This window comes from Oculina patagonica, chromosome 14, assembly GCF_052425735.1.
Source record: "Oculina patagonica isolate OP01 chromosome 14, crgOcupat, whole genome shotgun sequence".
NCBI lineage: Eukaryota > Metazoa > Cnidaria > Anthozoa > Scleractinia > Oculinidae > Oculina > Oculina patagonica.
In genome coordinates this window covers 11501880-11515769 of record NC_135771.1, presented here as the reverse complement: position 1 = coordinate 11515769, position 13890 = coordinate 11501880, and the positions used below count along the sequence as shown (strand labels likewise).

Below are 13890 nucleotides of genomic sequence, written 5' to 3'. Positions count from 1 at the left end.
CTACTATCTCGAACTGTAAGCTCTGCAGTGCTGGTTATGAGGTTGGGGGGGGGGGGGGGGGGGGTCAGAGTGAATGGGACGGAGAGGCGCAGTATTCAGACTCCCTCTTTCTCGCCGTAGACGTAACACTGGGGTTGACAGATTTGAAGTTTGCAAGTGTGTAGTTTATCTCTGAGTTTAAATTGAATAGATATTCTATTAGCTGTTTCGTGTAGTTTTGTGTGTTGTATGTTATAAATAACTGGCGCAACCTTATTTTAAAGCGTGGTCTATCATCGGATAGCGCTAAAATTGTTTTCGCTGATTGAAATTACATATCATGTTTTAGATTCTCGCAGATGTTTTTCAAGTCAGTGACTCTTTACTTTATTTGTTGCCGACAACCATTAACTTGACTGGTTCAAGTGAAAACATAATGAACAAATTGACATGACCTTAATCCACAGAGTATTTCGAGATTAATATCGTAAAAAATGTTGTGGTTAATAATAATTTCGAGATTGGCTCTCACGCACATTCTAAAGGACACATCACGAACACTCTAGCTCGTTTCTGGGGACACATTGCTTCGATATTTTCCGTGATCTGCAAACGCGTTAGCTGTTCTTCGCTCTGTTTCAATTAATTTTCATTGAGATATTCAGAATTACATTCTTTGTCATTCTTCCGAAGATTTTTGCAATTGTTTTCTCATTAAAACCTGTAAACACGAAACAGCTACAGCCATACGTTGACATTCAGGTGTTAACTAATACGTTAATTGTCATGACATGTCTAAAATATTTTGGCACGCAATTGTCCGTCAATCATCGGCCTACCCGAGCCGTCTCCAACTTGACCCGAAACTTCGCCGAGCGGCGTAGCGGCGTATTGGTACTGGAGCGTTTCGTAAGCAAAACTCTTCACTAATAAAACACATTTGCACGAAAAACAGCACGCACGCACACACACATAATAAAAACAAAACACTCTAAAAATTAAATCCATGGCTCAAAACACTTGAGATCCATCAACTGAATATAGGTATAGAAAGGAGCAATGCCGTGAAAAATCATGACAGTTTAAAACAATTTTAACTACAGACTGTTATTCCAAGGTCAACTGCGTTGTTTTCATAACCTCTTTCTTTTGTTCGCGGCTTGTTTGAGCAGATAGGAGCTGAAAACTCAACCTTTCACAAAACACCAGTCAATATAACAGCCATCAAACATACTTTTATCCACAAGGGTCTTGACGCACTGTTTTTTCAGAGAAAAAAAAATAGAAATCCTACCCGCAGAAAAACAACACTAGTTAAGTTACGAATATCTCTGGAATTGAACAATTCGTCTTCTTTTAAACATGACCTGCTGGCTTATAGTTTTATATTGCGCGGATCTTTTGACTAATACTTATCTGCTGTGATCTCGTCCAATAGGAAGCTTGGGTGTTCGTAAAATACGACTTTTATTACCTTCTATAAGGCGACCCCCTCCCTTGCGGTTACCCGAGCAACGTACAATGACTGATGCTATGTATTATGATTGTTTTCAGACGTGGACAGTTTCAAATTTCAAGACGGTTCACGTTTCTACGTCGGTTTAGCTGGCGCGGCGTATAAATTTCTGAAATTCATCGCTAGAAAGTTCAGTCCCGCCCGCATCAGCCCCTCACTGACCTCGCTACTGGTTCCACTGCCGCGTTAGACTCAAGGAGCTGAAAATGGGATTGAAATTTTCCATCATTTGCGGATTGTTCCAGGTTCTGCTGGTAATTCTGTTCTCCGTCTTAGTCGACTACTCTGACCACGCGTCTCCACCGCACAAGCGCAAGGGCACCGAAGGATCCGCTGAAAACTCCTCCGAAACACTGCCTGTGAACGATGTCGCCCTTTTCTATCCAAGTAAGAGCTATTTTTAGTTTGATTTCTTGCATTATTTGAGATAAGACATAGCTGCTAGTTGTTAGCCTTTTTATAACAATTTGTATTGTTCTCTAAACCACGCGCGCGCGTCCGGGGGGGGGGGGGGGGGGGGGGGGGGGGGGGGGGGGGGGGGGGGGGGGGGGGGGGGAAAATATACCACCCCAAAAAAAAAAAAAACCCCCCCCCCCCCCCCCCCCCCCCCCCCCCCCCCTCTTATCACTGAAAAAAGCACCCTTGGCCTTTTATTCTTGCGAAATCGTTTCCTCGGTGAGATTACTAAACATCTCTCAAGTATGAAAAGTGTGAAAATGGGGAAACGAATTTAGGCAGTTCGGGACCAGCGCCCACTTTTTGTCTTAGAGGAAATCAGTAGAAGTTACAATAATCCGATGGAGTTCGGCTAAATAAAAATTTCCCATGTCTTCAACTGTTATTTTGGTTAAAAAAGGCGATTGTTTTCTCTCTGTGTGTTATAAACTTGTTTTGAATCGTGTATAATATTATGTAAGGTCGAATAGTGTTAGGTTACAAACATGACACCTAAATTAATTGATTACGCCAAATGTGAGAAAAAAAATGATAAAAAATTAAAGAACTGTCAAATATACCATTACGTCTAGTCATTACGACTTTTGCTGATGTTTTGTAACAGAATGTGACATCCCCCCCCCCCTCCCCCCACCCCGCCCAGATCGTTTGGTAAAAAAAGGCACTCATAAATATTGCTTATCTAGAATAAATGTTTTTATCATGAATGTTCGCGACCTCATTATCATGTGCGTCTAAATTGTTGACCCTAAAACGATTCTAATCACTAGAACAGCTCTTTAGCACAGTCGAGTAATTTCATTAGTGTCAGCTTCTTATCTTGTAAGCTAATCTTTCTTTGACTTAACATCGTAAAAGCTTTCGAGATTTCAAAGTAGCTACAAGATGGACACTTCAGTGCGGCAACCTCTTAAATCGCTGGGCAGCCCAGTGCGAAAGAAACGCCGCAATGGAACTCAGGCTAAGTTTACACTTATTTTAATAACGTTCCAAGTGATTTTAATCGTCATGTTTTTGGCGCTTGCTGATTACGGAGACCACTCGCTTCCACCGCAAAGCGCTGGCGCGCAAACGAGGGCTACCGGAAGTAACAAAACTCAAACAACGACAAGAAGTGAACAAGCAGTAAACGATATTTCGATTTATTATCCAAGTAAGTGGACATCGGTGTCAATTTAAGTAAGAGTTTTCGCTTTGGTTTAATTGCGTGAGGTCTGTTTCATAGACCTTGATGTAGTGGGCGTTGTTTGTTATTGTTACGAATTTGTTGTTGAGCGGGGCGCGGTAACAGTGTCAAGAGTGTGTAGCAAATTAACGGTAAGATTCTAATCTATCGAAAAGTGAGTTTCGCCCCGTTGCACTATTCCTTTTAGTATATGCTAATGAATCAGGGGTTTTGTTGATTAAACGTTAACTTTTTACCTCATTGGAGTGACACGAAAGGGAGTACTGTACTAAGTTGCTTTCATTTCAATAGCCACACACTAGGGTTTCACCCACAGACTTAGAACCACTTTGTACAGCATAATAAACAGCACCACATGAAAGTACTGCTCAACAGCTTCCATTTGAATAGTCACACACTAGGGTTTCATCCCCAGACATAAAAGTTAGAGGCACTTTGTACAGCATAATAAACAGTACCACATGAAAATACTGCTCAGTAGCTTTCATTTGAATGAACACACACACAAGGGTTTCATCCACAGACATGATTTTCACTTAGCAGACCTAGCTACTGGCACACTACATACACACTTGTCCAATTATAGAGGTATTCCTTTGCCCTGCCGCAAAGCTCTGCGGGGTATTTTACAATATAACCCAAACACCCAAAAATGTTAAAAAAAAACTGTTAATAAAATTTTTAAAATAACCTACAACCTGGCTTTATGTTAAACTAGTTCTAAAGAATGAATAACCTAGTGAACAACCTCAGCTTTTTTGCAAATGTAATGTGCGTTTGGTTTTGGTTTTGATGAAACAAAATTCAGATTGTGAGTTAGAAATGTATTTAAATCATTCGCATTGCTAAGCATCCGTGCTCATTTATAAGTAATTAACATTCTTTCGCGCATTTTTCTACGTTCCCTTAATTATTATTTTGAATTTTTCTTCATCTGAAGCCAGATAATTTCAATGCTTTTATTGACCTATTCCATTATTGCGCGTGCTATAGACACAGTTTTTAAAGCTATAGTAACAGACAATGTTGGCTTCTTTGTATTGCGCAACAAGCTTAAAGTATTTCTTTGCGTTAAGCCACTCATTTTCCATCAATAATTATTTTGGTTCGATTAAGAACAATTCAAAGATTATTCACAGATTTAAAGATCAGATAACCATTAGGAATCACCTAAAATTGCGTCACTTTTATGTAGTAAGCTGCTTAACGAAACATTTACGAAAAAAGATAATTTTCAACACTAAAAGAAATCATTTTAATTCCATTATTTATTGTTATTTTGCCGTGTTGTGTGTTTTGAACCGAGGACGGCGTTAAAGTCGCAGCTTAAATATTCATAAATTCAGGCCAATTTGAGCTGTCGATGAAAATGTTTGATTTGACTGCTTCTAAGTCAGAAGTTTAGTATTTACGCAATTCGTAAGATCTTTCATTCAATTGGTGCAAAACTTTGAAAACAAATTGTGCAATACTTTATAGTTTCGCAACCTACAGGCTGGCTTAGTTATAATTATAAACGGTTATTGTGATGGTTTATTCCAAGCGTAACGACACACTCAATATCACAATACATATTATTATGTCTTAAAAACATTTCTATGCAATAGTCCCCTTTGTTAGGGGTAATTAGCATAGAAAATAAAAAAAAAATAAACTAGACAGACCAGTTACAATAAACCAATGACAAGGATCGTAAATTGTGTGTCTAAGGTTACGAAAGAATAAATGCCTGATCGTTTGATAACAAGAGATTAGATCTTGCAGAAAGCTCTCTCGTAAACAACTTGGCCGGCGATATTTTTGTGCGCGCGGGATCACTTTAAACCAGCGTGTGACCAGCCAAGGAGTGCAATTTCATCGTAGTGTTTTAACTTAGAAAATCATCGCAGTTTTCGTAGAGAAAGATGAAATTCTCGATCGCCGCAGGATTATTTCAACTCATTTTGATCATTTGCTTTGCTACCTTTGTGGACTATAGTCAACATGCGTTACCACCGCACAAGCGCAAAGGCGCTAACCCAAACGTAACCGCACCAAACCCAGCTCTTCCAGTCAACGATGTGTCGATCTACTACCCTAGTAAGTTGATATAATTTAAATTGCTTTAGGTGCTACATTTAACATAATATTTTTACTACTATGGCACACTTGTACAGTACAAATTCACTTCGATGGCATCTTTCCGTTAGATTTACACAATTGCTCTCCGCTTTTAAGGTATTGTTTTAACAATCTAATTTTCAGACGGTCTTGTTTAATTTAAAACAACGCTTTTTGATTGAAAACAACAAATCTAGCACAAAACAGGGCCATTTCATTATTACCACTAGTTATTTAAAGGAACATGCCTTATTTTGCTTGAAAATAACGCGTATTTCAGTTGGTAAAAAAGCACGAAGACAAAGACTCGAAAATTTTGGATGTAAGTGGTTGTGTACTGAAGCGAAGAAGTGGGAATGTTGGGGGTGTGTCGGTGGCGGTGTCCAACATAGTTGAAATTCTCTTGCATGATGATTTAACGACCTCTCCTGGTCGTAATTCGTATAAGTTGTTTATAGTTCTCTCTCTCTGCTGTTTCAGTGCAAAAAAGTCTCTTTTAAGATTGCCTACAGTTCGAAAAAAGTCCTGTCAGTTCAAAGCTATTTTTCTACTTCGACTTTTGTAATTATTCTTGTCCAAAAGAACACTTTTCTTAGCATAATACAAAGGCGTCCTGCTCTGTCGCGAATTTTGGTTGGGTCATTTGGCTTTGCGGTTGCAAAATATAACATAATACTTTACTGTTGTAGTTAAGAATTCTCGGAATATAAGATATTTGAAAGGTTCAAATCGAAATTGATACACACAATGACAAGATTCTAGTTCTTTCCAAATGAATATTTGGCTTCGGTTTCGTGGTTTAACCCGTTGCAATATTTTGAATTTCAATGCATTGAGCCTTGAGGCAGTTTTTCGGCAACATATTAAATTGCGGCTTTTTTAAACTGAGAAGCAGGCGTTTCCTACTTGTTTTAATTCGTTTTTTAGGTAAAGTGGAGTATCATTTAAGCAAGATTTTGCGGTTTTAGGCGACTTCTTAAACTTTTGCAATGCCAACAAGAGTACTATTCAAAACATATCGGCGAATTATGCAATAATAAGAATTAAAGTCTCCATGGTGCATGAATTAATTGATGGTTTTAGTTTGTTCACAAACCTTTCAAACTCTAAAGGTCATCGTGTGGCTACAGGGATTGAAATTCGGCCTTGTTTGAAGTTAAACAGCGCTTTTTCCACTTATTAAATGGAGCCTTGTGTCTGCGACCACTCGAGAGTAATTCATTCTTGTTTAATTTAAAACAACGCTTTTTGATTGAAAACAACAAATCTAGCACAAAACAGGGCCATTTCATTATTACCACTAGTTATTTAAAGGAACATGCCTTATTTTGCTTGAAAATAACGCGTATTTCAGTTGGTAAAAAAGCACGAAGACAAAGACTCGAAAATTTTGGATGTAAGTGGTTGTGTACTGAAGCGAAGAAGTGGGAATGTTGGGGGTGTGTCGGTGGCGGTGTCCAACATAGTTGAAATTCTCTTGCATGATGATTTAACGACCTCTCCTGGTCGTAAACTTTGGTTCAAACAAGTTTTAAATTGATATAATTGGCAAAATCTACCGATTAATTAGTAAAAGTGTTTTAAATCCTGCTTAACCTTTGAAGCATTTTACACTGAAATCTCTTAAGCGAGAACTTACCATGCGAAAATAATGAGAGGTATAATTTATTCACCACAAAGTAATAGCGGACAACGACAGAAGCAAGTCACCATGAAATTAAACAAATCCTGTGTTCTTTTTTAATATCAGAAATCCTTTGTCTACTTTATTATCTTTGCATCCATCGCAGGCTGTAGTAAAAACATAACAAAAGTAAGGATATTTTAATGTTCCAAATGATCTAAATTTAGGCATTTTAATTTAGTGGATGAAATAGTAAAACGCGCGCCTCGCAGAAATTATCATATTCACTCTGGTTCTCAGTAAAGTTTAAACCTACTAAACCTGCTAAATCCGCATCGCATTCAAATTAACGTCTTTCTAAATTCCGTGACAAAACTGCCTAACGCGCGTTCTTGAGAAACCACAAAACGAAAAGCATTAAAATAAGACACTGATTTTATCTTTAGTAAAGTGGCCATTTGTCAAATGTCACTGGCATCTATTTATCAATGTCTACCGCTCGAGTAGCATACAAAAATGACACACTGTAATATTTTTTGTTTAGGTTAGTTTATTGGAAACCATGTATGTTGCGTCTGTTGCTTTATTCTCGTTATTGTATGACATATGCGAAAGCATGAACAAGCTTGTAAAGGGCGGAGAATGAAATCAAATTAACGTAAGATCAGATAAGAAAACACCGAAGTTTACCGAACAAATGAAATCCTGTTGCACGTTGGAACTTTTCCAACTAAGCTGAACAAGCTACCAACTCGCTAAACAAGTTCTGTTAATTCGGTTCCAGCCTTCTTTCGAGGGCGCGAGCTGCCAAAGATTCTACGCACTTCACTGCACGAGCAAAACATGATAAAGGGAGATCAAAACGTTCTTTCTCTCTCGAACAAGCTTCCAACTCGCTAAACAAGTTGTGTAAATTCGGTCCCAGCATCTTTTCGACTACGCAAGCTGTCAAAGATTTCTACCTGCACACTCTATGCACTTCATTGCACAAGCGAAACGTGATAAAGAGATCAAAATGTACTTTCTCTTTACGGTATACGTAAGTGTCAAGCAGAAGGGCAATGAGAATAAAGAAAAACATCGACTCGAGGATATCGTCTTGATATACCTCTAAATTCTCAGAACTTTCTTTGAAATGATGATATAGAAATCATTGGGAGAATTAAGATTTTGCGCTTGGGAATACAAACTCTAACTTTAATAGGCTGGTACCACTTTGAAGCAGGTATTAGGCTGTACGATAAAATTTGTTAAAGCACAGGGAACCCTCGTTATTTTCAAATGAAAAACTTTACAGCTTTTGCGGGTGTCCTGTGGAAGGATGCTGGTTTTGAAGTGAACGTTTTGGATAAATTTGTCAAGAAATCAACTCCTCAGCGTAAAAAAATGGAAATTAAGGTACGGTTGTAACAAAAACCCATATCTCAAGAGATATGGCCATGGGTCTCACTCTTCCATCGTCTTATAAGTCCCTGCCAATTATCCAGTTTCCACTTTAACGCTCCACAAACAGCTAGCTAAATAATAATGCTAGCTGCTGCCCCAGTCAAACTGTCAAGAGATCTCATTTGCGTTTTCTTTCCTTTCACAGTGTTCCAGGATGTCCATGTCATGGTTTATGTCGGTTTTGGCTTTCTGATGACCTTCTTAAAGAAGTATGGCTTCGGTGCTGTGGGCTACAACTTCTTTATCGCCGCCCTTATGACTCAGTGGGGTACAATTGTGACAGGGTGTCTCAACCAGATTTACGCCGAAGGGCATGACCACATCGAACTCAGCGTACAAACGTATGTAATAATCATTTATTATTATTTATTTTCGACGAAAAAAGAACAGAAATAAATTCTTCTTAATTGCTTGGGTGTGGAGATGATAAAAGCTTTTAAGCCGACTGATACTGAAATGAGAGTAATTTCACGAAAAAAAAAAAAGATCTCAAATTGCCTAGCTCTCTGTACGAAATGCGGACCTATGACTGTAACTAAATTAACCTCGTTCCCAGGGCCTTTCCCTCGGTAATTTGGAACGGGCAGGATTACCAAGGGAATGGCCCTGGGAACAAGGTTAAACTTAAATTTAAACATCTCTTTGCACGTATCGGGGACCTACGATGTTAGCTAACGCATCTAACACCTAGGTTTCAAAGTATGAAAATCTAACCGTAAAACCCTCCTTGAAATTCAAATCCTCTTAAACTATCGTAAGCTCGGCTGCCTTGATGGCCTTCCACGGTAGTTGGCAGTTTGTCTTTTTTACTGCTAAACCTTTGGTTTCCGAAGCGCAATTTGTTTAGTTCGGCGAAATTATTCAAAAGAAAATGCAGGCAGTATGAACAGAACAGAACAACAACTCTACCATCGTCTGTTTTGAAGAATTATTGAAGTTATTAAAACTCATTTGCTCGTTTCTCTTACTTGAACGCAGTTTGGTAACATCGGAATTTGCCGCTGCCACAGTCCTCATCACTTACGGAGCTGTCCTGGGAAAAGTTAGCCGACTGCAACTGCTGATCATCGGTACCTTGGAAATCGTGTTTTACGCCATCAACGAGATGATTGCTATTGAGTTCCTGCAGTACGCTGATGCAGGAGGGTCCATTATTATTCACACTTTTGGTGCGTATTTCGGGCTGGCTTTGTCCCGTGTGCTGTACACTGAAAAGGCTTTGGACAGTCCCAAGGAAGAATCCAACTACCATTCGGATCTGTTTGCAATGATTGGTAAGTTTTTTCGTTGTTTTATACCAATTGCATTTTCATTTTCCATTTAACTTGAATGACGCAGAAGCACAGGGCATACGTTATTCTGAGTCTCCTCCTCCTCACATGGAGGAGAAGGAAGAAGCGAAAAAATAGGATGAAGTGGAGGAGAACTGTTGGAGGAAGAGGAAAGGAGGGGAGGAGGAAGGGGAGGAGAAGTAGGAGGTTGAGGTGGTGCAGAAGAGGGGGAGATGGAGAAGCCGGGGGAGGTAGAAGAGGAGGAGGAGGAGGAGGAGAAGGAGGAGAAAAAGAGGGTTGAGGAGGTGGAGAAGGCTAGAAGGAGGAAGGGGAGGAGGAGGAGGAGAAAAAGTAGAGGTTGAGGAGGTGGAAGAGGCTAGAAGGAGGAAGGGGAGGAGGAGGAGGAGGAGGAGGAGGAGGAGGAGGAGGAAACATGTAAACCAGTAAAGAATTTAAGGGAAAACGGTCGGTTCTTTTCTGGTGATTTCTCGATCAAGTGACCTAAGACTCCAAACGCTAGCTGTCCGAACGCGAGCTTTTCACCATCGCATATATTTGTCACGTAGTAACGATTTGCAGAAACCGTCGATTCAGTTATTTCTCACGCCGACTGGATTCCCGATAGAAAGAAAGTTAATTAGTTTATCCCGTGATTTGAACGAATTCTGAAGCTCCTACGTAATATATGTTTAAACATTAATTAACTTTTGTTGTATTTTAGGTACTATTTTCCTGTGGATGTACTGGCCTAGTTTCAACGCTGCCTTGGTGGCTCCTGATTACGTAGCACAGCACCGCTCTATCATCAACACTTACTACTCACTGGCTGCCGCTTGTGTCACGACCTTTGCTCTGTCACCCTTGTTCCAAAGAAAAGGCGGCAAATGGAGACTCAGCATGGTATGGAAGATTGTTCTTTGATCGTTTACTTAATTCTTCTGACAATATCGATGCATTGCTTACCAGACAAAAGTGTCGAGAATTTCGAGAACTATCAAGTAATGCATGTGGTCTTGATCTTTTTTCACACCATGTCTAATTTGCCTTTTTTCATTTTCTGAAAATGTATATTTCTAGTCTACAGTTTCCTTTTTCGATTCCAGGTCCATGTTCAAAACGCGACACTGGCCGGAGGGGTTGCTGTGGGAACGGCTTCCAACATGTCAATCAGTCCTTGGGGAGCTCTTTTGATTGGTTGCTGTGCCGGAGCGCTGAGCACTGTTGGATACGCCTACGTGACTGTAAGTATCAAATTTGATGTTGGATCATAGGACTGCAATGCGTACAGAGCGACATAACTAAACAATTTGATCTACGAATGCAAAATTCTGCCATTTTTTCATATAAAAAAGATGAACTGATGTTGGAAGGTTGCGAGTTAATTTATACTCATATCCACTTGTGTTTCATCCGCAGCCATTCTTGACCAAGTACACTAAGACCCATGACACTTGCGGCGTCAACAACTTGCACGGAATGCCGGGAATCCTCGGTGGTATCGCGGGCGCCATAGCCGCTGCGAATGCGGATGCTGATAAATATGGATACGATGGGTAAGGAACCTCTCTTGCAATCCATGTAAAGTTAAATATTGCTGTAGAACTCTGAAAGAAACGAAAAAACCATCTTGAGGTCCGCACACCGCACACATTGCGCGCATCATTTTCAGTGGACGTAACAACACGTTCTGACATTTCGAGCACATTGAATGGGTAACTAAAACTACGACCAATCTCAAGGAGAAAGGAAGAAAACACGAAAAGTGGACAAAGAGACAGGACGGACGTGTGTGGGATAGCTAGAAGGCAGAAAAATAGCTGATAGTTGTGCCACGCCATTGCGCGCAACTTTACTGATGTTGGACAGACGTTGAAATTGTTGTGCGCAATGTTGCAAATAGTGTGTATCAACCCCTTAATTTTTGTCCGCAATTTTGCAAAAGTAAAACTTTGTTTTTCTTCTGCAAGATTGTGAGTAACAAATTTAATGTGTGTCCACTATCGGCACTCAATAAAAATGGCGTAGTGCGACTACCCGAACACGGTGACTTGTTTCTTCTTACCAAAATTTTTTCCTTTCCACTAAATACCTTCGATTTATTTTCCTGAGATTTTTTCAGGCTATCGCTGCCATTTTGATTACACAACCTTACATTGGCATGCCATGACATCGATGTTGCGCGAAATTTTGAAGCTTATGTCTGAGCCTTACATCTGCGCGTAATATTCAACGTTTCTCCACAGCCTTTTACACATGGACTAATGTGAAAAAAGCAGATAAATAGAAATTAATCGTGTCTTTGATAGCTCGCTCAGCTAGAGACTATCTAAACAACTGTAGTCAATAACTTTTTTAAAAATATATTTAATATATTTTTTTCTTCTCAGTATGTTCTCTCTGTGGGGTTCCCGTGCTCCAGAAAAGAATTCCACTGAGCACATGAAGCTGACAAACTTGGGTGTGACGTTTGACGCAGGGGATGGTCGCTCAGCCAAAGCTCAGGCTGGTTTCCAGATCGCCGGTCTAGCAGTTGCCCTTGCTATTGCTGTCATCGGAGGAATTGTGACTGGTAACGAGTTTTGCTTTATCTTCCATACATATAGAAATATCGGGCGCTGAATTTAAAAAAAAACTATTGTAAAATTGGGAAATAGATCGTCTTTACAAGACATCAGACACTAGTCGCCTAGCTCTTTTTTGGATTGTTTATTTGTTGAAAGTGTCATTATAAATTTTTTCGGTCGTTTTGAATTTCTAAAAAGAGTGTCGCGACAATTTTGCTAAGCATCGGTATTGCTAAAAATAATTGTAAAGTAGTCGGCAACAAGACAACAAAAACTTGGCATAATCCGAACCTCGACTCCATGTATAGTAAGAACTAAAGGGGGTTCCTTCATTGTTATTGCAACGGTCGTCACGCAAGAAGTGTTGCGTCACGACCCAAAACATGGCTGCAAAAGACGCTGTAGCAGTTTTTGCAGAAATACAAAACAGAATAGCAACTCCACCAATGAAGGCTGATAGACGTGTCATGACGTTGGAACACATCCTCCCAACTGGTACTATGAGATTTGTGTGGGGACTAGTAAGGAGATTTTGTATGTAGACAGTGGGAAATAAAACTATGTTTGTTCTCTTCGCACAGGTTTCGTTGCAAAATGGATTGATCCAGTCAGCAAGGAGCAAATGTACGATGACAAGGATTTCTGGGAGGTACGTAAGCCGTGTTCAAATACATGTAGAGAACATGCTCCCAAAGGAGTTTAGAGCTCTAAGGCTCCGAGCCCAAAATAGTCGGGCTCCTTCTCTACCCTCCTCCCCCCACCCCGCGGGAAAACCAGGGGCTGGGTCCCAAGCAGTAAAACAATAGCCCCACTCCCTGCCCCTCTTTTTAAGTAGTCTAAGCTTGGATTTCAAATGGTAATTCTTTTATTCTTCATTATTTATCAGGTGCCAGAAGAAGAAGGCAGTGAGCCGGATGTTGAGGCAGAAAATGGAAACAAGATGGAAGTGAGGGATGACAGGCTTTAAACGAACTGGTCACTTAAGCTGAAGCTCTCATACCGCGCGCGATTGATTTGCAATGAATTGTTAGTCTAATTTGCGGCCGTTACATGAATTGTCACGCAATGCACCCTTCGTGGTTGTGTGACGATTCACATAACGGCTGCAAAGAGATTGGTGAAGTCTTTTTTTTTGGGGGGGGGGGGGCGGGGATGGGGGCAGATATCTTTCTAACAAGCGTGATTACTAATTCCCGACTGCCCCACCCTCCCATTTTTTCCAGTAGGTAACAAAAATTTCAAAATTCCTCGAGTGTTTTAATTTTTTATTCTGAAAATCTTCAGGTAGTTTTTTTTGGAGTTTTCCTTCTTTCTCTTTACCTTGTTGTGTGCAATTAGTTAACGAACTCTTTGAGTACATGTATTTTAGCTAACTACATTTTTATAACATTTTTACCATTTTAAATCAGTTGTAATTTCAGAAGTAAGGTTCAAAGACAGTATTATTGGTACTGTTCACAGCTTTAAAAAGAACAGCCACTGAATTTAGGACGTAATTTGCGCGCGCCAAGTACAAAATTCAGGCGATTTAAAAGGTACAATGAAATTATTACATCGACTCATAGCGTTGTTTTAAGGGTAACTGAATTTGTTTGGTTTTTAAGGGTTCAGTGAAAAATATAGCGTTTATCTTACAGTTATAATTTGAAATGAATTTCTGCAGTTTTGAGTGAATTTTGAGTGACTGATCAGTTGTTGGTTTGAAAGTGTGTTATCCAGGCTGCTTTTATAAAACAAAATAAAATAAA

The 13890-nt window shown here is 39.8% G+C and overlaps 2 protein-coding genes across 3 annotated transcripts in view; both read left to right on the top strand.

Moving 5' to 3' along the window:
* The first annotated feature begins 1562 nt into the window (after window positions 1–1562).
* The window catches only part of LOC144637507 (ammonium transporter Rh type A-like), a 53661-nt gene continuing 41333 nt past the window's right edge, over window positions 1563–13890 (top strand). The window contains exon 1 of the mRNA XM_078496577.1: window positions 1563–1882. Within this exon, the coding sequence (XP_078352703.1) occupies window positions 1702–1882 (181 nt within the window). The 5' untranslated portion in view covers window positions 1563–1701. The remainder of the gene's footprint in view (window positions 1883–13890) is intronic.
* LOC144637509 (ammonium transporter Rh type B-like) overlaps window positions 2787–13890 on the top strand; it is an 11249-nt gene continuing 145 nt past the window's right edge. Inside the window, exons 1-9 of one of the 2 annotated variants that reach the window (XM_078496579.1) lie at window positions 2787–3104; window positions 8453–8648; window positions 9286–9581; window positions 10300–10478; window positions 10682–10819; window positions 10995–11131; window positions 11966–12147; window positions 12724–12791; window positions 13029–13890. The exon at window positions 13029–13890 is cut by the window's right edge and continues 145 nt beyond it. In XM_078496579.1, the coding sequence (XP_078352705.1) occupies window positions 2837–3104; window positions 8453–8648; window positions 9286–9581; window positions 10300–10478; window positions 10682–10819; window positions 10995–11131; window positions 11966–12147; window positions 12724–12791; window positions 13029–13109 (1545 nt within the window). In that variant the 5' untranslated portion in view covers window positions 2787–2836 and the 3' untranslated portion in view covers window positions 13110–13890. Of the gene's footprint in view, window positions 3105–4890; window positions 5217–8452; window positions 8649–9285; window positions 9582–10299; window positions 10479–10681; window positions 10820–10994; window positions 11132–11965; window positions 12148–12723; window positions 12792–13028 lie in introns of those variants that run through there. The other variant, XM_078496580.1, reaches the window with a different exon arrangement.